The 25,151-nt window shown below is 35.8% G+C and overlaps 2 protein-coding genes across 2 annotated transcripts; both read right to left on the bottom strand.

Moving 5' to 3' along the window:
* Positions 1-11,792: 11,792 nt before the first annotated feature.
* LOC123864606 (gustatory receptor for sugar taste 64f-like) lies at positions 11,793-18,512 on the bottom strand. The gene is made up of 10 exons (XM_045905185.1): positions 18,418-18,512; positions 18,190-18,308; positions 17,267-17,452; positions 16,639-16,802; positions 16,163-16,285; positions 15,722-15,870; positions 15,025-15,072; positions 13,295-13,445; positions 12,394-12,480; positions 11,793-11,867 (listed from the first exon to the last, which is right to left on the bottom strand). Exons 1-10 carry the CDS (start codon positions 18,510-18,512, stop codon positions 11,793-11,795), a joined length of 1,197 nt encoding a protein of 398 aa, XP_045761141.1.
* Positions 18,513-20,465: 1,953 nt separating this feature from the next.
* LOC123864592 (retinol dehydrogenase 11-like) lies at positions 20,466-24,853 on the bottom strand. The gene is made up of 5 exons (XM_045905154.1): positions 24,727-24,853; positions 23,709-24,068; positions 22,896-23,017; positions 21,892-22,109; positions 20,466-20,601 (listed from the first exon to the last, which is right to left on the bottom strand). Exons 1-5 carry the CDS (start codon positions 24,842-24,844, stop codon positions 20,466-20,468), a joined length of 954 nt encoding a protein of 317 aa, XP_045761110.1. The 5' UTR covers positions 24,845-24,853.
* Between the last annotated feature and the right edge of the window lie 298 nt (positions 24,854-25,151).

Raw genomic sequence — 25,151 nt, 5'->3', positions numbered from 1 at the left:
TTAAAATGTCACAAGTATCGTCGGCAGATTTTATACCGCAATATTCCAAGTTTACTGTTCGAGTCGCCACGGTATAAAAAAATATCAGTTTTAAGGGTTATTATAAAAAAGGTAGGCTGCAAAATTAAGATTTCCATTTTCGGCACGCCCCGAATTATAACCTGTTTGTTTCTCCGGCGTAAAACAGCCTTAGCTATTTAATTTCACGTACAGCTACACAGTTTTAACTTTGCCCAATCGATTTTTAACCCCCGATCCAAAAAGGGGGGTGTTATAAGTTTGACGTGTGTATCTATGTATCTGTCTGTGGCATCGTAGCTCCTCAACTAATGAACTGATTTTAATTTAGTTTTTTTTGTTTGAAAGGTGCAGGTTTGGTTGAATGGAGAGTGTTCAGCCGTTTGAAAGTTACCAGCTCTTTTCTAGTTATTACTGTAACCTTCACTTGTCGGGGGTGTTATAAATTTTTAATTTACACTTGTGTTTTAGATGCTCTTGGATACACCCGTATACTCCGTACCACGTGATAACTATAACGACAATAACTGGATTCTTTTTTGTGCATTTGTGTGACATCATAACTTCTAATAAGCGATTTAAAGCGTACGGTTAGTTTAATATATCTTTTCAATGATGATATACTCGTTATAATTATTATAGTCAAAATTATAGGTACATTACTAGATGATGCCCACGACTTCGTCCGCGTGGATTTTAAAAATCCCGTAGGAACTATCTGATTGAATGGAATGAAACCTGCCTCTGTTTTAAGTTCAGGGTGCATAAGTTGTTTCCATTCCTCAGCCAAATCGGTTTAGTCATTGTGGTGTGAAAGAGTAACTCGCTCACGCTCAAAGACCGAAAACACACTGAACGAAAAAACAGCTCACAACGCTTTTAGGCTATCGCGGAAATTCGTGTTATGGCTCTTATGAAAACACTTACGACGCGTTGTGGCGCACAGAAAAGCACCATAGTGAAATTTGTGTCGTTGTTATTACGCTATACGACTGCAACGCGTTGTGGCAATGAAGAAAAACCACGACGCGTTGTGGCAATGAAGAAAAACTGCAACGTGTTGTGGCAGTTAAGAAAAGCCACGATGCGTTGTGGCAATGAAGAAAAACTGCAACGCGTTGTGGCAATGAAGAAAAGCCACGATGCGTTGTGGCAATGAAGAAAAACTGCAACGCGTTGTGGCAATGAAGAAAAGCCACGATGCGTTGTGGCAATGAAGAAAAACTGCAACGCGTTGTGGCAATGAAAAAAAACTGCAACGCGTTGTGGCAATTAAGAAAAGCCATGATGCGTTGTGGCAATGAAGAAAAACTGCAACGCGTTGTGGCAATGAAGAAAAGCCACGATGCGTTGTGGCAATGAAGAAAAACTGCAACGCGTTGTGGCAATGAAAAAAAACTGCAACGCGTTGTGGCAATTAAGAAAAGCCATGATGCGTTGTGGCAATGAAGAAAAACTGCAACGCGTTGTGGCAATGAAGAAAAGCCACGATGCGTTGTGGCAATGAAGAATAACTGCAACGCGTTGTGGCAATGAAGAAAAGCCACGATGCGTTGTGGCAGTGAAGAAAAGCCACGTCGCGTCCTAAGCACTAGTTGGTGTAACTGTCGCAGCCAACTAGTTTATTTAGACGTCATGACCAGCGGGGTGATTCACTAACTCTGTTTCTGACACTGAATGATAGCCACCGAGCTTTTTTTTAATCCATTGAAGGTTTTCTACGAAATAATATTTTATTAGTCCTAAGTGAAGCAGCATTGTAGAACCAACCAATATCCTTCAGTATTAGAAACTGGGTTAGTGAATCGCCCCTGGTGAGATCGCAGTTAAGAGCTAACTTTGTAATGGCATAACTCACTCACTCACTCAGGGAAATGTGAGTTCGCATACTATTGTGGGTTGAATTTAGCGCACTTGACATAAGTATGAAAAATGAATTTAGAAGCCATTGTCAAAGCTTAAAATTATCTCTTCCTTTAGAAAACCTACTAATTCATGGCCTTGTAATTTTGGCTTTAATGTTTATGGTGAGATTAAGTTTCAATTGGAAAAAAATGATGGTCAAAATCGATGGACTAGAAAAGCAGCTGCCTCCTTTCAAGAATGGTCAACTTGTCGTAAAAAACATCAACCGTGTAATGATCTATCTGGCTTTGTTTGCTCTGGGTAAGAAGGTATTTTATATAATAAATAATATGTAAGCTCTCATGAATTCCTTACGACCTAGGACGGCTAGGATTTGCACTAGAGGGCCTACAAGACAGTTTTTAGCTAGGACAGTAAGTACTAATATAGTTTTTAAGTTATGAGTATTATTAATACTAACACTTTCAACTAGGAGTTAGCACTAAATTGTTACTAGCTCATACGGATATAATATGATGATGTATGCTTAAATGTAATAAGCTGATAGTAATAGTAAAATATGATTCCTGGAAGTTTCATAATTAATTTCGCATTATTTGAGGTAGACGAATGCCATAAATCCACATACTAATCTATACTAATAAATAAAATTGGAGTGTCTGTCTGTAAATTCGAAATAACTACCACATAGTAAAGTCATATGGTTATTTGAACGATACCATAACTGAATCACACGTTTTTAAAATTTTTGTCTGTCTGTCTGTCTGTCTGTCTGTCTGTCTGTCTGTTTAAAAAGGCTAATCTTCGGAACGGCTGAACCGATTTTAACGGGATTTTCACATACAAGTAGAGGATTGACCAGGGTGTAACATAGGCTACTTTTTAACCGACTTTCAAGAAGGGAGTTGTGTTTTTGTACCTATGTACACCGAAATCTCCGAGATTTCTGAACCGATTTGCGTCATTTCTTTTTTAATCGATAGAGGAACTTTGCGACATTGTTTTATAAAAAATTTGGATTCCAACTCCTCAATCCTGATGCTGCAGGGGATCTGACCAATCCACGCGGGCGAAGCTGCGGGCATCAGCTAGTAATAAATAAAATTGACTTGTCTGTCTGTAATTTCGAAATAACTACCTCATATTAAGCTCATATAGTTATTTGAACGATACCATAACTTAATCACCCGGTTTTAAAATTTTTGTCTGTCTGTCTGTCTGTTTGTTTGAAAAGGCTAATCTTCGGAATGGCTGAACCGATTTTGACGGGATTTTCACAGACAAATAGAAGATTGACCAGGGAGTAACATAGGCTACTTTTTTAACCGACTTTCAAAAAGGGAGTTGTATTTTTCTACCTATGTACACCGAAATCTCGGAGATGTCTGAACCGATTGGCGTATTTTTTTTATCGATAGAGGAACTTTGTGACATTGTTTCATGAAAAAATTGGATTCCAACTCCTCAATCTCGGTGCTGCAGGGGATCTCACCATCAATACTGATGGGATTTAGAAACTGTCGGTTATGAATTGATTGATATTGAAGGTATCTATACCAAGTAAACACTTTGTCGTTGACCTCGAGGACCCAACTCCTCAACCCTGATGCTGTAAGGAATTGCATTCCTTAATCCTGGTGATCCTTCGGGACTTTTAAAGGATCATCCGTTCAAATGTTTTTCTTGGTACAGAAACACGTTGCATCCCGGGGACCGGCTATTATGGATAGGCTATTTTTGTCCTGAGAAATCAAAAGTTCCCACGGGATTTTTAGAAACCTAAATCCACGCGGGCAAAGCTGCGGGCATTAGCTAGTTTCTAATAGGTGAGAGGTTCTGGGTTCCCAGTTGGAGGGTAATTAACCATGTTCAAAAGCCACCAGACCGTGACCATGTATTATTCAATTTCGTGTGTATTTTCAGTGGATTATGTGCTTAGTATGGTGTATAATGTTGTTTTGCTTCAACTCTGTATTGCTCTCAAGATGCACAAAAAGCAAGAAATAACCCTTGAAAACTACTACATGTTTTACTACGAATGGTACATAAATGCAGTATCATACAGTTGGTTTACAGCCACATGGTTACAGGTATGATATTTTGACAAATATAAAATTTTTGCTACCCAATTTTTTATCCGACTGCGGCGAAGCCCCAAAGACGTGTTATAATATTTTACCTGCATGTATGTGCCTATGCATCTATGTCTGTTCCTATGTCCGCTTATAACTACACAACAGGTCAATCGATTTTGATAAATAAACAAATAAAAATATTTTTTATTCAATTAAACCATGACAAGTACTTTCGGAATGCCTTTTCTACCGAAAAGAATAAGCAAGAAACTCGGCGGTTGCTCTTTTCAACGGTTTGATATAAGTACAATATTATGCCATGTAGATATAGTAATTGAAGTCCCGCGCATTTTTGGATTGATTGCTGGAAATGATTTATAATGACGTAATCTAATGAGATTCGTCTTGATAGCGCGAGTGTCAATGGGTATAATAATATAAAATTTAAAAATAAATTCTTAAAAATCAAAATGGCGGATTTTATGCGCATGTATGCGGCCTGGGAAAAAAATTTTTCAAGACCTTCAACTGGGGTATCAAAATAAAGAGCTTTAAAAGCCGAGTTCAAAAAATTATACAGTCTATTGTGTTTGAAAACAGTTTGGAGTGACTAAACTTAGAAAATATCCGTTCCTATGTCTGCTTGTACTAATTAACAGGTCAACCGATTTTTAATGAATTGTACGTCATTAGATTCGCGTTGATAGCGCGAGTATTACTAGGTGTAATGCGTAAAAATAAAATCACACGCGCCATTTTAACTTTGTTATTATATGGCTCCAAAGTATGTTATTATAGAACAACATTAACTCTTGTATACATAATAATATATTCACTAATAAATTAAATTACTTTTTACTTTTTAGTGTTTGTGGTTTTTGAAGTCAGTTCTACTTGTTTTTGATTTTTTTTTTAAATTGTTACATTAAAAATCTTTTTAACCCCCGACCCAAAAAGAGGGGTGTTATAAGTTTGACGTGTGTATCTGTGTATCTGTGTGTCTGTGTATCTGTGTATCTGTGTATCTGTGTATCTGTGTATCTGTCTGTGGCATCGTAGCGCCTAAACGAATGAACCGATTTTAATTTAGTTTTTTTTGTTTGAAAGGTGGCTTGATCGAGAGTGTTCTTAGCTATAATCTAAAAAAATTGGTTCAGCCGTTTAAGAGTTATCAGCTCTTTTCTAGTTTTCTTGTAGAAAAGAAGGTTAGATAACCGTTAGGTTCATAATATTATGTCAATTGACAAATGTCAAGCTGTCAAGATGGACGTTGCCTAAATACATAATTATTTATTTGAAAATGATGTTTTGGAAAACTCAAATACTTTGGATCGTCGGGGGTGTTATAAATTTTTAATTTACACTTGTTTTAAATTTTAGATTACAATTATACAAGCAACGTTTATGTTTTGGTACATTGATGCTTTGGTGATTGTCGTCACGCTGTATTTAATATTCAGGTTCAGGAATTTTAATCGTCTAATGAGACAAAAAATGAAAAACGTAAGATACTACACAAGTTTCTTGTAAATAAGTATCTAATATATTATATCAAAATGTAAAGCTCATCCATACTATCCATACTAATATTATAAATGCGAAAGTTTGTCTGTCTGTCTGTCTGTTTTCACGGCCCAACAGTTTATCCGATTCCGACGAAATTTGGTATAGGGTTAGTTCCCGGGGACGGACATAGGCTACTTTTTATGCCGGAAATTCAACCAGTTCCCACGGGATCTTTAAAAACCTAAATCCATGCGAACGAAGTCGCGGGCATCCTCTACTTTCCAATAAAAGCCTAACAACAACTTTGCACAAATAACTACTTATTTGTGTAGGTATTAGTATAGGTACAAACAAACAAATCGGATAGAGAAAAATTGAATTAGCTGTACTTTGATTAATAAATATTTTTTATTTTCATTTTCATTTACATTCAACTCTCCATAATTTCAGAGCAATCAAAACACAAAATGGTGTGATATTCAGGCGCACTACACCCGTCTAACGAGATTGGTGAAAGTCATCGATGACGAAATCAACCCTTTCATTTTTCTGTCTTTTTTGGCCAATCTTATATTCACTTGCAAGATGATATACGATTTTATACAGTAAGTTTACATTCATTACTGGTTTTCAACGATATTCAAGCGACATACTCAATGAGTTGTGAAGCTGAAGTGGCAATGGGCAGGGCACATGCTCGTAGTTCGAAAAACCGATAGACGCGACGTTGGGATCCCAAGTTGTCGGAATGGATGTCACCATTCCAACATTCCATTTTGTACGAGATCAACCTCGCACAAAAAGCGCATGTTGGCAGACCCCTCACTAGGTGGATAGAATAGAATAGAATAGATTTTTATTCAAATATACTTACGACATACGATATACGATAAACGACATCAAACGAGTCGCGGGGAGCTAGCCGCTGGATTCATGCAGCGCAAGCGTGTCTTTAAAATTCACATTAAAATTACTTGTTATGTTATCCATACTAAATACATATTATAAATGCGAAAGTGTGTCTGTCTGTCTGTCTGCTACCTTTTCGCGGCCCAACAGTTTAACCGATTCTAACTGTAAGGTTATTTTTAAAATATTGATTTGAGTTGTCAAAAATAATATAAAATTATTAATTTACCTAATGCAGGTAGTTTGATAAAATCGATATTTGGCTCATTCGATGTCATACAATCTGTTGCTAGGAGGTCAACAAGATTGAACTTGCATAAATACGGGTGTTTCGAAGGTTTTAGTTTAGTCTCCTTCCGAGATTCGGGGCGATATCGCATATTTTCGGTTTTTGTATTGTGAACTGGATAATTAGATGTTGTGATAGCAATCACGCTCTAATTAAATTATTTATTTTGGCATTAGTTTTTTTTAGATTAAAACTCTCGGATAACCTCTACACATTGAACCTGATGTTTTTTGTGTTGGTTTGAGAGGACATTCCAATAATTCAATAAAAATATTTAAATAATACCTGCTTTTCTGAGTGACGCCAATAATTCAGAAGTGGGATGTGTCTCACGTTGTCTTAATTTCGCTTTGGTATCTTTTTGTAAACAACCCACATTTGATTAAAATTTTTATTGAGTTTGATTTGGTGATTAAAATTTTTAGTTTTTTTTTTAAAGAATTTAGTCTTTTGTGAAGTGGAAAGTAACTTGCAGTAAGTAATTCAGATTTCGTGTACATCGAATGAGAGGTTAGTCGTTTGGATTTATTATTGATTTGATATTAAAACTGATAGTTCGGCAGTTCATGGATAGGTTTTAATGATTTGACGGAGGGCAGGATAGCCCATGATTTGGATTTGACTTAGGGCAGGGAAGCCCGCGACTGACATGACAAGATTGATTAGAAACACGAGGACGTGTTAAATTCAGGACGGCCGAACTGTAAGGTTATTTTTAAAATATTGATTTGAGTTGTCAAAAATAATATAAAATTATTAATTTACCTAATGCAGGTAGTTTGATAAAATCGATATTTGGCTCATTCGATGTCATACAATCTGTTGCTAGGAGGTCAACAAGATTGAACTTGCATAAATACGGGTGTTTCGAAGGTTTTAGTTTAGTCTCCTTCCGAGATTCGGGGCGATATCGCATATTTTCGGTTTTTGTATTGTGAACTGGATAATTAGATGTTGTGATAGCAATCACGCTCTAATTAAATTATTTATTTTGGCATTAGTTTTTTTTAGATTAAAACTCTCGGATAACCTCTACACATTGAACCTGATGTTTTTTGTGTTGGTTTGAGAGGACATTCCAATAATTCAATAAAAATATTTAAATAATACCTGCTTTTCTGAGTGACGCCAATATGACGAAATTTGGTACAGAGTTAGCATATATCCCGGGGATGGACATAAAGTAAAGTAAAGTAAAATATTCTTTATTGTACACCAACAAGACAGTAATATATAAATACATAGGCTACTTTTTATCCCAGAAAATTAAAGAGTTCCCACGGGATACCTAAAAACCCATCTGCTTAACCGATTTGTATGAAATTTGGTACCGAGGTAGCTTGCGTCACCGTGATTGGCATAGGCAATTTTTTATTCCGGAAAATCAAACAGTTTCCACGGGATCTTGAAAAACCTAAATCCACGCGGACGAAGTCGCGGGCAATCTCTAATTTTATATTGTATAATATATTTGTATATATTATTTAAGTCTAAATAATTTTACTATTATTTTAATTTTTTCAGACGTCAAAAAAACTATTCTGAAAACATCAATAATGAAGATTGTCGCTTCGCTTACAGGTTTCTTTATTTCATTACTTTTTATGTGGCTAGTAAAGTTAACGCTTTGTATGACTTAAGTATCTACTTTTAATGAACAATCTCAACTGAAATTTCGCCATAACGTTCTCAAAGATGTGCACTGGTTTTTGAAAAAAAAAAAATTGAAAAAACAAGTTCACTAATTTTCTTCATAAATCTGAAACTTGCAAGTTGCACCTTACATCATTTTTTAACCCCCGACCCAAAAAGAGGGGTGTTATAAGTTTGACGTGTGTATCTGTGTATCTGTGTATCTGTGTATCTGTCTGTGGCATCGTAGCGCCTAAACGAATGAACCGATTTTAATTTAGTTTTTTTTTGTTTGAAAGGTGGCTTGATCGAGAGTGTTCTTAGCTATAATCTAAAAAAAATGGTGCAGCCGTTTAAGAGTTATCAGCTCTTTTCCAGTTTTCTTGAAGAAAAGAAGGTTAGATAACCGTTAGGTTCATAATATTATGTCAATAGACAAATGTCAAGCTGTCAAGATGGACGTTGCCTACATACATAATTATTTATTTGAAAATGATGTTTTGGAAAACACAGATACTTTGGATCGTCGGGGGTGTTATAAATTTTTAATTTACACTTGTCATAATTATTTATTAATTTTAATTGTAGGTATGTACGAGTAGATTTGCATACATCATATTTTGTCTCTGAACTATTATAAGTTTAATATTGTAATTTTTAAGTTTACATTTACAACATTTTGAATTATTATTGGTATTTATTAATGTTGTGCACACAAAAAATAATACAACAGATTAAGATCATCATTATTGTTGTAAGTTGTACCCACCTACTTATATTTTGACCTCTTTTTAGTTGCAACCTGTTTTGTGCACCTTTTCAATAAAATAAAATTTAACGTACAGAAAATATTATCATTTTGATAGAGGTAAACATAGCATATTTTAATATGCCTACCTACTTTTGAACCCCCGACCCAAAAAGAGGGGTGTTATAAGTTTGACCTGTGTATCTGTGTATCTATGTATCTGTGTATCTGTCTGTGGCATCGTAGCTCCTAAAGTAATGAACCGATTTCAATTTAGTTTTTTTTGTTTGAAAGGTGGCTTGATCGAAAGTGTTCTTAGCTATAATCGAAGAAAATCGGTTCGGCTATTTCAAAGTTATGAGCTCTTTTCTAGTTACTGTAACCATCACTTATCAGGGGTGTTATAAATTTTTAATTTACACTTGTAATTATTATTATTATTATTTCAGTGCAAACATGTGGGCGGTTTTACACAAACTAAGTGTGGCTACTGTTCGATTGTTCAAAGCACTATCAGTTTCAATCCTAACCTCGCATCTCCACACGTTAAGCCGTGAACCTTTACAAGCTCTTCATACCTTGCCTGCTTCAGCTTACAATTTCCAGGTCAGTATGGTCTCCGGAGAGTGGTAATTTTGAAAAAATTCTTAACAAAACTTGATCTTTCAAAGAAATCTTCTTGATGGGGGACTTAAATAGGGTAACAATATAACTGATGTACAATGACGATATAATGCATATCATGGGCTGGGCAGAGCGTATATACAATACGCGCTGCCCAGCTTATCAGCTTCAGCGCGTATTGAATCCATATTAATTTATGAAAGCGAGACAGACGTCTGTCTGTTTGTTCTGTTTTCACAGCGTACATAAGGCGATGTATGGACACACAATTTAAGAATATATATTAGGCTCTATTAAGAGGCTGACAGTTAGCTCACTGTTCGCCTAATAGGAACACTGCTTTATTGTATTTTTATGGGTTTCAGTTTCAGCGGTTCATGGATCAGGTGTACTATACAAAAGTATGTTTAAGTGGCCTGCAGGTCTTCTACGTCACACGAGGAACCATACTTTCTGTAAGTTTTGCTTCGATGCTTTAAGCGATTTGCTACCTCGTCTCTTATACGTACAGCTAGAATATCGAATGCCCTTCAAACTTCCGTTTTTTCCGGGTAGCTGTAATATCTATATACATATAATAAAATTGTAGAAAAGTGGTGTCTGTACAATGGAAATATATAAAAAAAAGTAGCAGGGGTTGTTATTATATCGGTGCCGAACCCGAAATTGTAATTAATTTTTTTTTGTCTGTTTGTCTGTGTGTTTGTGCACGCTAATATCAGAAACGGCTTATTCGATTTAGATACGGTTTACACTAATATATTATAGTAAGCTTCACTTAATATTTAGTGTTTATTTCATGTCAATCGGTCCATAAATAAAAAAGTTATGTCAATTTAAAGAATCACGGCGAACATTTTTAACGTACAGAGTACGTACTACACGCCTCGCGCCTGAGCGTCCGAGAGCTATTCCACGCGAGCGAAGTCGCGGGCACAGCTAGTTTTCAATATATATATGTATTGGTACCTTCATTAGAAGAGAATAGGCGCATTCTGGATAGGCGCGCCCCACCTTAGGCTGCAACATCTTCTGTTTGGTGTGATTGCAGTCAAGCGCAGGCCAATAGATGTAGTTAATAACCCTCCCTTGGCCTTCACCACAGGTGGGCAAAAAAATTACACAATTTATCTGTAGTGATCATTGCATTGTTTGACATCATCATTATCAACCCATCATTGTCTCACTACCTGAGCACGGATTTCCTCTCAGAACGAGAATAGTTTAACCATAGCCCACCACGCTGGCCAAGTGCAGATGGATAGACCCCACACACGGAACTTTATGGAGAACTCTCAGGCATACACGTTTTCTGGCAATGTTTTCCTTCACCGTTAAAGTTATATTTAATTGCTTAAATGCACATAACTCCGAGTACTTGGAGATGTATGCCCGGGATTGAACCCCCGAAGGAGGCCAATGTCTTACCTAACTAGGTTACCAGCACTCTTAATTCCTTTTCCTTGATCACCTTGTTAAATACATTACGGAAGGACTATTCCAACAAAAGCCAATCGTGATCTGTGAAGGTGTCTATAATATTAATACCTACCTACCTATTACACTCACTGGACATGAAGTTGTAAGAAAAACGAGTTGTTGCCATCGATTTACCTAAAATCGGTGGTTGTAGTCTGCTAAAATTTAGATTTTCAAATCAATATTTTTTTACCATTACAGATGGTGTCAACGATAATCACGTACGAGTTAGTTTTACTGCAGTTACTAGTTACTTACTAGTTTTAAGTCTAATAATATTGTAAGTTGTATCTAAGCTTAAGTAAGCATAGTAACTTGGAATATTAGAACGCAAATAAAACAACAATGGTTTTTATTGTTTTATTTTTTTCACAACTATGTTCGACTTATACTTAATTCATACAACATTTTTCAATATTCTCTACCTTTCTAAAAAAATGTTTATTTCGGACAGTAGCAAAATACTTTATTAAGTAGGTAAGTATATTAAATCGATTCGTCTAAAGCGAACAAGAATTTGATGAAAGACGATGGAAGATGGATAGTTTTCATAAAAAATATAAAATCATCAATGGAAGATCAATCAAAATATTACGATATTTCATCGAATCAAGAATGTATAAGTTAACGGTCCGTAGATAATAATTTATTGCATAGCTTCATATCTTTTTACACTGAATTGTAGTAACACGAGTTCATACTTTATTATGGTTCCAATTACCTGTAAAAAAACATGTTTAATGGTCTTCGAATATTACAAAGCTCGTAAAAGTGTTAAATTCAAAGTTTTATTGAATTTAATTCCATGCCGAATAAAGCAAAGTCTGCAATATCTCAATGGATCCTGAGCTCTTCGATAAATCTATTTAGAAATCAAAATTACAAATGCTTTAGATAAGGAAAAGCTCGCAAAGACAATTTTATCAATTGATTGCTCCAGCGTTGATTGCAAACAGATCGCTTAGATCGATTGATCTATTAATAGAAATTGGATTATTGCACCTGCAGGTCCAATTGAATTTTAATTTAGGTATATTTTCTTTTCACTTTCAGCGAGTTTCATTTGTATAAGTAGGTAGGTACATTAAAGCATCTATCCTAGGCTGTATATTTGGAAACATGTGTATATATAAATAGGTAAGTATAAAAATTATGGGACCGGTGATAAAAAATTCCAATAAAAATGTCAAATTCTAATAAAAATGTGTCGGGGGTTCAAAATTTCGTTATTTAGTAATTGTTGTTACCGTTAGAATCATTCCTCTGGTCACGTCAAAAAACAGCCCACTAAGAGCTGTTGTTGTGTATTTAGTCTGACGAATAAATCTTTGTACCTAGAAAAGAAAAAATGGTTGATTTTACCAAGGATTCTTCTAAGCATACTTTATTTAAAAAGGTTTTGTAACTTTTGCGTCGTTTTTGTGAAGAATAAGGCGGAAAAGCCAGCGATAAAGGGGATGGATCGAACTCTGTTAAGTTCTTTTAAAAAGATCTCACCAAAGCTGTATACTTTTCATCAGTTCTGTAACAGGTATGTCTCCGTCACTTACTCCATACAATCGTAGCCCCATTCTCATTTGAATATCAAGCGACCAAAATCCATGAAATTTTGCAGACATATTCTAGAAACTAATGTCTGTGATGTTGTAGATTTTTCTAAAAATATGTAGTTTTAAAATTACAGGGGCTCAAAGATTTGTATTTTTTTTTAAAAGGGAAGAAACCATTCCGCAAGCCCCAAAAATCGAATGAATGATGAGCAAAGGCATAAAAAATAATATTTTTAAACATGTTCTAGAAACTAATATCTGTGTTTGCATGATTTTCGTAAAAATATCTAGTTTTAGAGTTTTTAAGTAAAAGATTTCTATGTAAATATTTGGACTTGTGTAATTTTGAAGTCAAATATTTTAACGAAAATCTGGCAAACCACAGATACAAATATTAGTTACTAAAGCGTTTCTACCTAGATAGACCTCTAGCGTCAGTCAGATGTTTTGTTTGCAATATATTGTGAACTTTTAAAAAATACAGGATTTTTAATATTTTTTCGTAGTCCTATCCTCCTTTCTTCCTGTCTTCTTTTTTGTTAGCATTCTGGTTATACTCTGTAATATGGAGTATAGAATAGATATTATAATCATTCACCTCTATTGTATAATCCGACGCTGGTACATGTTGTAAGATATAAAATGGTTCCGTAGCCACAGTATGGAGGTTCGCAGCCATCAAAGAAGTCATGGTGGCTCTCACGAACAGGAATATAGACGAGTAGCAGTAGTAAATGTAATATTCCACACTTTTGTATGATCTTAAAGAAACATGTGAAGTTATTGACAAAAATAAATATTAATTTGACATAATAAAAATTTATAGTTACTTTTTTATTCAGATACAAGTTAACCCTGGACTGCCATTTCACCTGGTGGTAAGTGATGATACAGTCTGATGGAAGCAGGCTAACACAGAAGGGGTGTGGCAGTTTTCATACTACATTTGGTTTCTACACGGCATCGTACCTGAACCCTAAATCGCTTGGCGGCACGGCTTTACCGGTAGGGTACTTCATCGGTACGACTTAGAGTAACAGCTGTGCATTTTTGATAATGTAGATTGTAGGCACACACACAGACACATGTCAATGAAAGAATTTTCAAAATCAGACCATTAGTTCCGGAGATTATGCCCTACTTGGAACCTCACGAGTTAATAACCTCAACACCGTTTTACAATCGTTCGATATCGTCCACTGCTGAGCATAGGTTTCTTGTAGGGACGTCCACATGCAACGGTCTTACGCCGCCTGGATCCAGCAGCTCCCTGCGACTCGTTTGATGTCTTCAGTCTACCTAATGGCGAGTCTTCCGACGCTGAGCTTATCGGTGCAAGCTGCCATTCCAGAAACTTGGCACCCCAACGTCTATTGGGTTTTTTTAAGTTTGTATAGTTGACCATACAATTGGTTTACCATTGTACCACTTCCAGTAAATCAAGGTTACTTAAAGCGAAAATAGACCTTGTAGTTTTATGATGTGCAAAGGGATTCAACCCCTCATACATACGTAACGATTTATCGTAGCGATTTCAGACTGTGCAGATAAATCGAACGTTCCTAGTGCCTCCACACGCCTCCGATATCGGCGTCGATCGGGCAGTTCTCCGCAGAAGCTCGCGCAAGATACATGTTAACAATGGAAGATTATGACGCACTTGCTATATTAGGCCTGGTTATGTGTTTAAAGAAAAAAAAGAAGCGGAGTCTATGGTGTAAAGACTGGCTCATGAAAAGGAAGCAATTTTCTCATACGAACTTGTTATGTGAGTTGAAATTCGCTCCGCAAGATTGGCATATTATATATTTATATTATATATTTATATATTTATTAATCTTCTTAACCACTGTATACCTGGTGGCATTTGGATCTATGGGTTTGTATTTTTCGATTAGCCTGTCGTAAGCGGCATTTTTTTTGTTGCGGTCGTGGTAATCCTTACATGCAGTCTTCCAAAGGCAAGTTTCGTTTCTGTAGCTTTCTATAAAATCTTGAAGTAGTTCGCGGTGTCCAACTCTTTCGTCTTCCGACATGTTTCTGTGAAAGCGATGTGCACGTGCGCACACTAGCAAGCTCCGTGAAGTACTGCCGAACTGAGCGATCGCCGTCCACACGCAACGATACAACTGTGCAAATGTAATCGACAACGATTTATCTGATAGAAATTGCAACTGCCACCGACGAACGATTATCGACAACGATTTTTCATACACACGATCGATAAAACTGCGCAAACTGGTCTGCATAGATTTATCGCTACGATAAATCGTTACGTATGTATGAGGCAAAGACTGCTAATAAAATTTTATGGTCGATGTTACTTACACTTTAAAATTTTGATGATGACAATCCATAAAATCGGGATAATTGTTGCTGAAAAAAGATCTTATATTATGTAATTTATTTTTGCTTAACGGACTTAAAAGGTAAGAAAAGACGATCGTGTGTGATTGTCATCTTCCAAGCGTTTTCTCCCAAAATATATTTCCCTTACTAATTATTATTACCTACCGAATCGGAAAATTGTGAAATTTCTACCGAATTCGGAAAAGGAAAGTTCTTCCTTTAAAAAAAAAGCTTTTCGAAGGAGGAAATGAGAAGGAATGTCAGAAAATTGCTCTCAGTGAACTGGCTGAGCACACCCTTGCATTGTTATATTGTGTAAGTGCGGAGCTTTTATTACCTTTCTATTTTGTAATAAATGTAACAACGGAACATTGAAATTTATGGATATAACAAGTGTAAATTAAAAATTAATAACATCCCCGACAAGTGAAGGTTACAGTAACTAGAAAAGAGCTGATAACTTTCAAACGGCTGAACCGATTTCCTTAGATTAGGTATAGCTAAGAATACTCTCGATCAAGCCAGCTGTCAAACAAAAAAAAAACTAAGTTAAAATCGGTTCATTAGTTTAGGAGCTACGATGCCACAGACAGATACACTGATACACACGTCAAACTTATAACACCCCACATTTTGGGGTATTTTAAACAGTATTCAAATAATGGTACAAACTTACTTGAGAAGAGAAAACACTTGATTACAGATGAAGAAGACGTTGGTGAAAAACGACAGGAGAATTAAATAACACATTTTGGAGTCGACAACTTGGACAAGTTGGACTAAGTCTGAGTAATAGGACCTGATTTCTTCCCATCGGGTGATTTTCTGTAAATGGAAGAAATTTTGAAAAGAAGAAGCTTTTGAGTCTTTTTTATGTTTATTAGGATAGTAGCACACCATTTTTTTTTTAAAGAATATTAGCCATGTTAAATGACTAATATTCCCCTTTCCTCTCCAACTAAGCGTCAGGCTTGTGCTAGGATAAGGTACGACAATAGTGCAACGGGCGGAGTTTGGACCGTCGAACTTTCGGTTTTCAGTCCACTCCTTTACCGGTTGAGCTATTGAGGCTCTAAGATTGCTAGACTTTGTTTTGGATAGTAAGTAAACATTTTACCAAACGTTGCTGATGTTCGATGAGTTTGTTCAGGACTCTGAAATACGAGGTTAGGTATAAACTGACGCACATCGTCATAGCGTCTGTAAAGTTCCATAGGAAAGTAGATTGTATGTTGGCCACCTTTTGACATAAGAAAACAGAAAAATAAGAAATTTAAAGGATTGTAATTTAAAGGGTTCCGTACCATCGAACAAGAGAATTTGAAATTTAATAGAAATACACATTCTGTGAAGATTTCAGCTCTCTACCTATTACAGTTTTCGAGATAGGTACAACCCGCTGACAGACAGACGGACGGACAAATAGACAGATAAACTGACAGACAGACGGGCACACATAAATATTGACAGATAAACAGATGGACGGACGGACGGACAGCGAAAGCTTAATAATAGGTCCCGTTGGCACCCTTCGAGTACAGAACCCTGAAGATAAACAAAATATTCGAAGTTTCAAAATAAAAATAATTTTACCTCAAACAGTACAGCTTTCCAATGGCTGTACGATGTGAGCTCAAACACGAAAGAGGCGATCAATGTAAAGAAGCGCTCCATGAAATCTAAATCTTCTGTATCATTTTCCCAATCGCAGCTCATTAAGAGCTTCAGTTTGAAGATTACTGACAAAATATGTTCCACTGAAAAATAAATTAAAGTCATAAAATGGTTGTGACTTGTGACATACAGACGGACAGATGGACTATAGTGCGGTGGTCGCCACATTCGCATGCAGATGTTGCTTTAAGTAACTCATACGAAGAAATCAATTTACAATCAATCACACGATACACGAACCCAAGCCTGATTGCTCACGACGCACGCACTAGATGGCACCACGGGTAATTTAATCGGAAGTCAAAGTAGAACACGCATCTGAATCGCACTAACGGAGCGTTTATGAATCTGCACTATAATTATAGAAGTTTCAAGGTATAACCGTCGGCTCAGCTGGCGCCACCGAGCATAACAGTTCATAGAAATAGTGTGAATTGTCAACGAAGAAAGGCATATATATAGCCAAACTCATAAATCTTGTGACAATAACTCATTATACAAATATGGACGTGTACAAATTTTTTACTTTTTTTATTCGAATACTCACCCAAAGATAAAATCAACATGAAATAAGCTATTCTGGTGTACCTCTCAGGACCATTGCTGCCTGATTGTATATGAAGAACACTTTTTTCAATAGAGCCTGCTTTTTGTATGAGTAAGGCCCAATTTCTTGCCAGTTTACCCATGAAACACGCAGTAGTTAAGTTAGTCGTGTAAAACACAAGGTCAACTAAAAAAAACACAAAAAAGTTAGAGTGCATAAACTTAATTCTTAAACTAGATGAGGCCCGCTTTGTCCACGTGAATGTTTAAAAATCCTGGGGGAACTGTTTAATTCAGAAAAATTAAACAGTTCCCCCAGGATTTAAAAAAAAAAGATAAAAGATAAAAAGTAGGATGTCTCTATAGTAAATAGATGATGCCCAACACTTCACCCACATGAATTTATGTTTTTTAAATGTTGTGGGAATGCATTCATTTTTCGGAAAAAGTAGTCTATGTTTCTCCGGAATGTAATCTAACTCTGTACCTTTCGTCAAATCGGTTAAGCAGATGGGCCGTAAAAACGTAACAGACAGACACATTTATGCAAAAATGTGTCTGTAATTATGATAAATATGATGCTTGCGACTTCATCCGCGTGGATTTAAGTTTTTTAAAACCCCTTCACCAGACGTCCCTTATTGAAAGAAGATGGACCGTTCAACAAGCAAGAATGGCAACGCTATTCTATAAAATCAACTAGCTCCCTTCGGCGGTGTTCCTACTAATTTACAACATGAGGTTATTCAAGGGGCGGACCTACAAATTCCAGAAAGGCCGGCAACGCATTGGCGGTTTATATCCAAATATTCATGGGCGGCGGTAATCACTTAACATTAGGTCAGCCGCCTGCTCGTTTGCTCGTTTTTTTTTAATTTAAAGAAATAAAATTGTTTTTTGGATTAAAACCTAAAAAATACTTACCCAAATGGTTGCGGCTTAGATTATTGGTGAAGAAATGATAAGCACTCGTACTGGTCAGGGAAAATTGTCCGAGAAGTGTTAAGCAATGGTAAATCATGTATGTAGAATTTAAATTTAACCTGAAATGACCGTTACAATTTATGCCTATATAATTCGTGTGAGATTTTTATTTATAATTATGATATGTTACGTTATATTATTCGTACCTTATGAAGTAATGTAGCTTACCTCAAGTCAGAGCAAGTTTTTTTATTCAGCCCTTCAACAGGAAACAGACCCGCCCAGCGACAGAGCCTCATTGGCTGTCGAAGGCATGCATGCATCTTGCATGGACAGTCGTGAAACGCAACACTTGATCTCATTTCCATAATGAGTAAAAGTAGACTATTATGTTAAACTAAGCACAAGCAGTAGTAAGGACACAAGCGAAACTGAAACGAAATGGAGTAGCGGTAAAGGAAACGGAACTGGAAACTCAAAACTTTACAGCAAGCATACGTAATTATATTATTACAACGCAACAATTAAGGCGTTTCTATAACTTTCACATCCCAGGTCATATATGTATTTAATTAATAAAAGCGAGCATGCAGCCTTTAGCGTGTTAACTTAATAAATAACCCCTCAAACTCTACCACTTGTCAAGCACTTTATATTTACCTTTAATTTATTACCAAATCATGGTGATTTTCATTTTTCATAAATTCCGATCTTAGTAGTCTCATTTTAAGGTTCATTCTTGTTAACACCATAACAAATCACACTTCAGTAAATTAATTATTTATTTAGGACTTGATGATAAATGTTGAAAAATATTTATCAAACTGTCAATGGAGTGTTTATAATACGTTTGGAATAGGTAAATATAATTTTAATGTCTGATGTCACTATTAGAAGTAAATTAAATAAACACCCAAAACATCATTTACACAAATTAATGATTTAGAGAACACACACGGCAACTCAGTCGATAACGAATCTATCTTCTAAATAAACATATAAAAGGAAAAAGCTGACTGACTGACTGACTGACTGTTCTATCAACGCACAGCTCAAACTACTGAACGGATCGGGCTGAGATTTGGCATGCAGATAGCTAATATGACGCACAAATCCGATTCTCGAAAATTCAACCCCGAAGGGGGTAAAATAGGGGTTTGAAATTTGTGTAGTCTACGCGGATGAAGTCGCGGACATAAGCTAGTAATTTATATTTAACTAGAGGATACCCGCGGTTTCGCCCGCGTGGATTCGGTTTTTTTAATCCCATAGGAACTCTTTGATTTTACGTGATAAAAAGTAGCCTATATGCTAATCCAGGGTATTATCTATCTCCATTCCAAATTTCAGCCAAATCTGTTGAGTAGTTTTTGCCTGAAAGAGTAACAAACATATACACACACATACACACAAACTTTCGCCTTTATAATATTAGTGAGATTCGTAGGGTCTATGAGCACAAAGTTACAACGACTGCGATACTTATTCGATTTCCAAAAAAAAAATCACCATTTGAAAATTAAGACATTATTTTAGATGGACCCCCTATATATTTTCAAATTAAAATCAAGATAATGCGTTTTAAATAATATATTTGCATAAATAAATAATTATCCAATTCTTGAATCATCAATCATCTTCTAGACAAGTAATAATAATTCTTAAGGTAATAGTTACGCACAGATACCTTCTTTATGTTAAACTGGCTTATACTAACCTAATGGTTTTTTTTATTATTAAAAAACTTGAACATTGAACATGCAAAATTGTGATATTATATTTTAGTAACAACAAACAAAAATCTCAAAAACATTGCTTTGTTTAAAATCTAAACAAACTCAATACATAATACTTGGATTACCTAGTCCACAACTGAATTGGCAAAATGGAGTGTCGACTTTGGACTAGGAATTACGCACTTCTAGATTACCTTGAAAACTTGTTCGGCAGAAGCCGAAGTTTCGGCTTTGGACCAAGCGCTCTGGTTATTTCCGAGGACTGCCTAGGACCACATCGCAATTGGCCTAGACACTTATCGCAATTCGCCGAGGGCTTAGGCCAATTGCGATGTGCCAACATTATAGGACTATAAAATATAATCAAATATATGTAATTCCACCATTCAAAGTGGGCGGATTAGCTTGTAATATCCTAAAGAAAGTATGAATTTTATGAGTTTGTGTGTAAGTAGGTATGATTATTTGAAAAATTCTTTCACCATTTGAAAAGTGCATTATACCTGATGGGCATAGAGCCATTAAATAATAATAATTTATTTATATTCTACTTAAAACTGAGTCTTTGATTTTAAATGGATCTCGTAGGTCAAGTTTTTCGAGGGTCAAATCCCAGAGCTTAAGCGCTGTTGCGTCATCACTACATTGGCAGTACGTCCGGGAAACGCGGCAGTTACTGAAATCAATAGAAAAATCACACTAATATTATAAAGGCGAAAGTTTGTATGTGTGTGTGTGTGTGTGTATGTTTGTTACTCCTTCACGCTAAAACTACTGGACGGATTGGGCTGAAATTTAGAATCGAGATAGATTATACTCTGGATTAGCACATAGGCTACTTTTAATCCCAGAAAATCAAAGAGTTCCCACGGGATTTTTAAAAAACTACATCCACGCGAACGAAGTCGCGGGCATCAGCTAGTTGGATATAAATTCATTCAATTAACTTTGTGAGCTAAGTTTATTTAATGTAAATAAACGGCATCTACTTGAATTTCCCTAGTTAAGGCCGCGATTATACCTCTACGTTTTACTCACGTAAGTACTCGTAACTTGCGTACGTAATTAATTAACAACAAACTTACCTATTAATATAAAATGTACTTTTAAGAGTGCTTACATTAGTAAAGTCGTGAGTTAATTATGTAAGCTACTTAGGCGAGTAAAACTTACAGGTGTAAGTATTCGTGGCTCGTGGCCTAAGGTTCATTAATATAAGGGCTAGGTTGCACAGTGCAATAATAATAATTATAATTATTTTTACCGCAATCCTATGTCTTTACACAGTAATAATATAATTTCTCTAACTTATTTTCTGTCTATGCAGCGAAACAAAGGCTTAGAAAGGAGTATACCTACCGTAGATAAGAGAGGAAAATTTGTGAAACTATTTGCTTCATAAATACCTATATTATTATTAACAACTAGCTGATGCTCGCAACTTCCGCGTAGATTTAGATATTTAAAAATCCCGTGGGAACGCTTTGATTTTCCGGGATAAAAAGTAGCCTATGCCACTCTCCAGGTTTTTAACAATAGGTATGCATGCAAAAAAATCATGTATCTAAATCTGTTGCTTCTTTGCGACGTGATCGAAGGAAAGACCAATAAACCAACAAACAAACACATTTTCGCATTTATAATAAGGGTAGTGATAATATGAAAAGGTAGTGATGAATGTGTTATTTTAACCTTAAACCAATCACACTAATATTATAAAGAAAAAAGTTTGTATGTGTGTGTGTGTGTGTGTGAGTGTGTGTGTGTATATGTTTGTTACTCCTTCACGCAAAAACTACTGGACGGATTGGGCTGAAATTTAGAATGGAGATAGATTATACCCTGGATTAGCACATAGGCTACTTTTTATCCCGGAAAATCAAAGAGTTCCCACGGGAATTTTAAAAAACCTACATCCACGCGAACGAAGTCGCGGGTATCAGCTAGTAATAAAATACATTCTCACTCGTAGTAAAGTCCACTTTCGTTAGCACAGGCATCGTCGATGGCACAGTAGATGGTTGTTTGAGCACCGCAGCGTGGCGAGCGTATGAACCAGCTTATAACATTATTGACTATCCACGTCATCCCATTAAAAAGGGATTTGTCTAAATGCCTCCCCAATTCCGTACTCACTATACCTGGATGTAAACTGTATGTGTTTACATTTTGTATGTTATTCTCCTGGAAAGGAATATTATCAAAGTCAAAGCAAAAGATCGGTCAAACGTGAGAGTTGGACTTTCACAAGAAGACTTCCGTACAAGAAATAACATTTTTTTTGCCATTTTGAAATTTTTATTATTTGATGTTGTAGCGGCTATAAAAATACACATTCTGTGAAAATTTCAACTCTCTATCTATTAAGGTTCACGACGCGATGTTAAATTCGCTGACAGAGAGATGGACGGACGGACGGACGGACGGACAGACGGACAGCGAAAGTATAGTAATAGGATCCCGTTGGCACCCTTCGGGTACGGAACCCTAAAAGAAGCTGGCACGAGGCTGGGACATTTACAAATTGTTTAACAGGCCACAAGTCAGGCTGGTAAAATGTAAATGAAGACTAACTTTTGGCCAGATATACAAACTGGTGTTGGAACTACCTTCTCTATAGTTAAATTAATCTTCAAAATATACAAAAGGAAATAGTGACTGATTGATTTATCGAGAGACGGATATCAAGTGAAAATTGGCATTCAGTAAGTAATTATGACTTAGGCATCCACTAGGACATACCCCGCAGCATCTATGTATGCAACGTTCGTTGATCTCTAGCGTCAGTCAGATGTTTTATTTGCGTGAACGTTCAAAACAGTTTCTTAAAATTAATTTATTGAGTTTTTGTTTGTGGTATCTTATAAAAAATCATCAGTACCCTGTCTTCGTTTTTGCTAGCGCTCTAATTACGCCCTGTATAGGTACATTTGGTTACACATTTTAATTAGTATATCCGTGTGTACTTACTCTTAGTTTTAAATGAAGAGCTCTTGAGAACAATATATTTGCAGCTTTACTTCTACCGTACGCCTTCATTGGAAGATATAACGTCTTTTCAATATTGATATCGTCGAAATCCAAATTTGACACTGAAACAATAAAATGCTAGCTGATAAAGCAATTCATTAAATATGAAATGCCTGCAAAAGAAAAGTTAAGAAATAAACATATTGTTTTAACTAATCTTTCTATTTCTACGAGGTAAAGTGCACAGAACGCTTTAAGGTCATAGTTTTATCGTAACTTATTGTATAACACACACCACCCACACCCACAATTATTAATTCAGAACTAGTTAAAAAAATGAAAAACAGGATTGATCTGCCAAAAAATTAACTAAAAATTTTCACATTGGAAAATGGATCGTACGACCACTGAACTTTTTCAAAAAGTTTTATCTTAATGTTTATACAATCGTGAAATGTAACGGCTATACTTATGTATTTAGTCAATGTAAGTTCGACTAATTTTGAACCCATTCGGGGTCCTGCCGAAGCGAGCCGAGTGCACGTGCATTCACACATAACCCTGAAAACATTACAATAATAGAGATAATTAAAAAACCGGCCAAGTGCGAGTCAGACTCGCGCACCGAGGGTTCCGTACCTCGGGTAATTTTTCCGACATTTTACACGGCATCAAAAACTATTAATTATAAAAATCTGTTTTAGAATGTACAGGTAAAGCCGTTTTATATGATAACCCACTTGCTATATAGTCTTACTATGAAAATTGAAATTCATTAATTTTTTTTAGTGATGTAGATTAAAAAAAACTTACAAATATGCGCAATGGATGCCACAGTCACTATTCTCGCCGGTGCGCTCTTTAGAATACGAGGTAACAACAGCAACGTCAGTAAAGCATGGCCAAAATGGTTCGTCCCGATATGTATCTCGTACCCATCCTCCGTCGTGCCTTTAGAGGCCATCATTATTCCTGCATTGTTTATAAGAATGTCGATCCTTGCCTCAGTAGCTAATATGAGCGAAGCACATTCACGGACCGACCGTAAACTGTTGAGGTCTAGCTTTTCGATGGATACGGAACCCTTGTGTTCATCGTTGGTATGTTTGAGGATATCATCTTTCGCCTTTTCTGCTTTGGCTGTATCGCGACAAGCTAAAATAACCCGTGCGCCTAGAAAAATAACGGATCAAGTAATTTTACTTCAAAGCTCGCAATATTTTGAGATTTCTAAATAATTTAACTAAATAATTTAGCGGTCAAGGCGTCGGGCGCGAACCCAAAACACGCAGGTTTGAAACCTGCCGGTTCCGCAATTTTTGGTATGTATCAAAAAAATATTTAGAAATTTCCTTGAAGTGCAGGTGAATAAAATTATAAATAAATATTTCGAGATAATTACCTACTTAGTTCTACAAAATTTTGTAGATTTTGGAAAACTTCGTAAGTTTTGATTATATTTTGTATCACCGATTTATATTTGGTATACAATATACATATTTATATTTAGGAGCTGGTGAACAAAACGGTATAGCTACACTTCCGACCAAAATTTTTTTTCGGACTTTTTTGGCTCACCGCAAAATACAAATCTGGACTCAAATCCAAGCAAAGCGGCCTAAAGCTGGATACAAACATGAACTCATTTCTGAGCAAAGCAGCCTAAAACTGAGCTAAGATTGAGTCCAACGTTCGTGAATAAAAATGGTACAATTTATAGTAAAGCTTCAACAGTTTTTATTCAGTTTATTGCTCCTTCTGTAAAATTTTATTTCGTGCAATTACACCGTTTTGTTTGCTAGCTCCTCAAAATACGATAATAATGTACAACCTCTTTTAAACAAATTAAGAGCGGTTTCTTTGCCAATGCCAGTATTTCCTCCAGTTAGGACAACTATGTATCCATCCAAAAACTTGGTACTTCTACACCAACTACTCAAAAAATCCATATTTTCTACCTGAAATAAGGCTATTTTGAAAATATCCGTAGTTATAGGTATCACTTAATAAGATAATAAAGTACTTACTAGATATAATAAACCAAAAGTAGGTAAGATAAGAGAAATGCACTTGGGTACTTACGTAAAATCGATGATTATTTATTAAATCGATAAAATCAACGTCCACAAATCGCAGAAGTAAAATCCTTTTTACAAGTATTGTGCAAGATCAGAAATTACACAACACAATTAAGAACAATAGACGGACTAAAGCACACACAGCCTCACATAATGAATCATATTTTTTACATATATA

Source organism: Maniola jurtina, chromosome 4 (assembly GCF_905333055.1).
Source record: "Maniola jurtina chromosome 4, ilManJurt1.1, whole genome shotgun sequence".
NCBI classification, from domain to species: domain Eukaryota; kingdom Metazoa; phylum Arthropoda; class Insecta; order Lepidoptera; family Nymphalidae; genus Maniola; species Maniola jurtina.
This window is presented reverse-complemented; position numbering and strand designations above follow the sequence as displayed.

Bases quoted from the DNA above. Each gene is read 5' to 3' on its own strand.
- LOC123864606 (XM_045905185.1), bottom strand. From the start codon at position 18,512: ATGCATGCATGCCTTCGACAGCCAATGAGGCTCTGTCGCTGGGCGGGT. The intron at 17,453-18,189 runs GTAAGTATTTTT...TGTTTTTTTTAG, and splicing joins TCTAAGCCGCAACCATTTGG to TTGACCTTGTGTTTTACACG. The intron at 11,868-12,393 runs GTAACAACAATT...GTTTTTTTACAG, and splicing joins CCAGAGGAATGATTCTAACG to GTAATTGGAACCATAATAAA.
- LOC123864592 (XM_045905154.1), bottom strand. From the start codon at position 24,844: ATGGATTTTTTGAGTAGTTGGTGTAGAAGTACCAAGTTTTTGGATGGA. The intron at 24,069-24,726 runs GTTGTACATTAT...TTATTTTTCTAG, and splicing joins TCTTAATTTGTTTAAAAGAG to GCGCACGGGTTATTTTAGCT. The intron at 22,110-22,895 runs GTAAGTACACAC...ATTCCTTTCCAG, and splicing joins CTCTTCATTTAAAACTAAGA to GAGAATAACATACAAAATGT.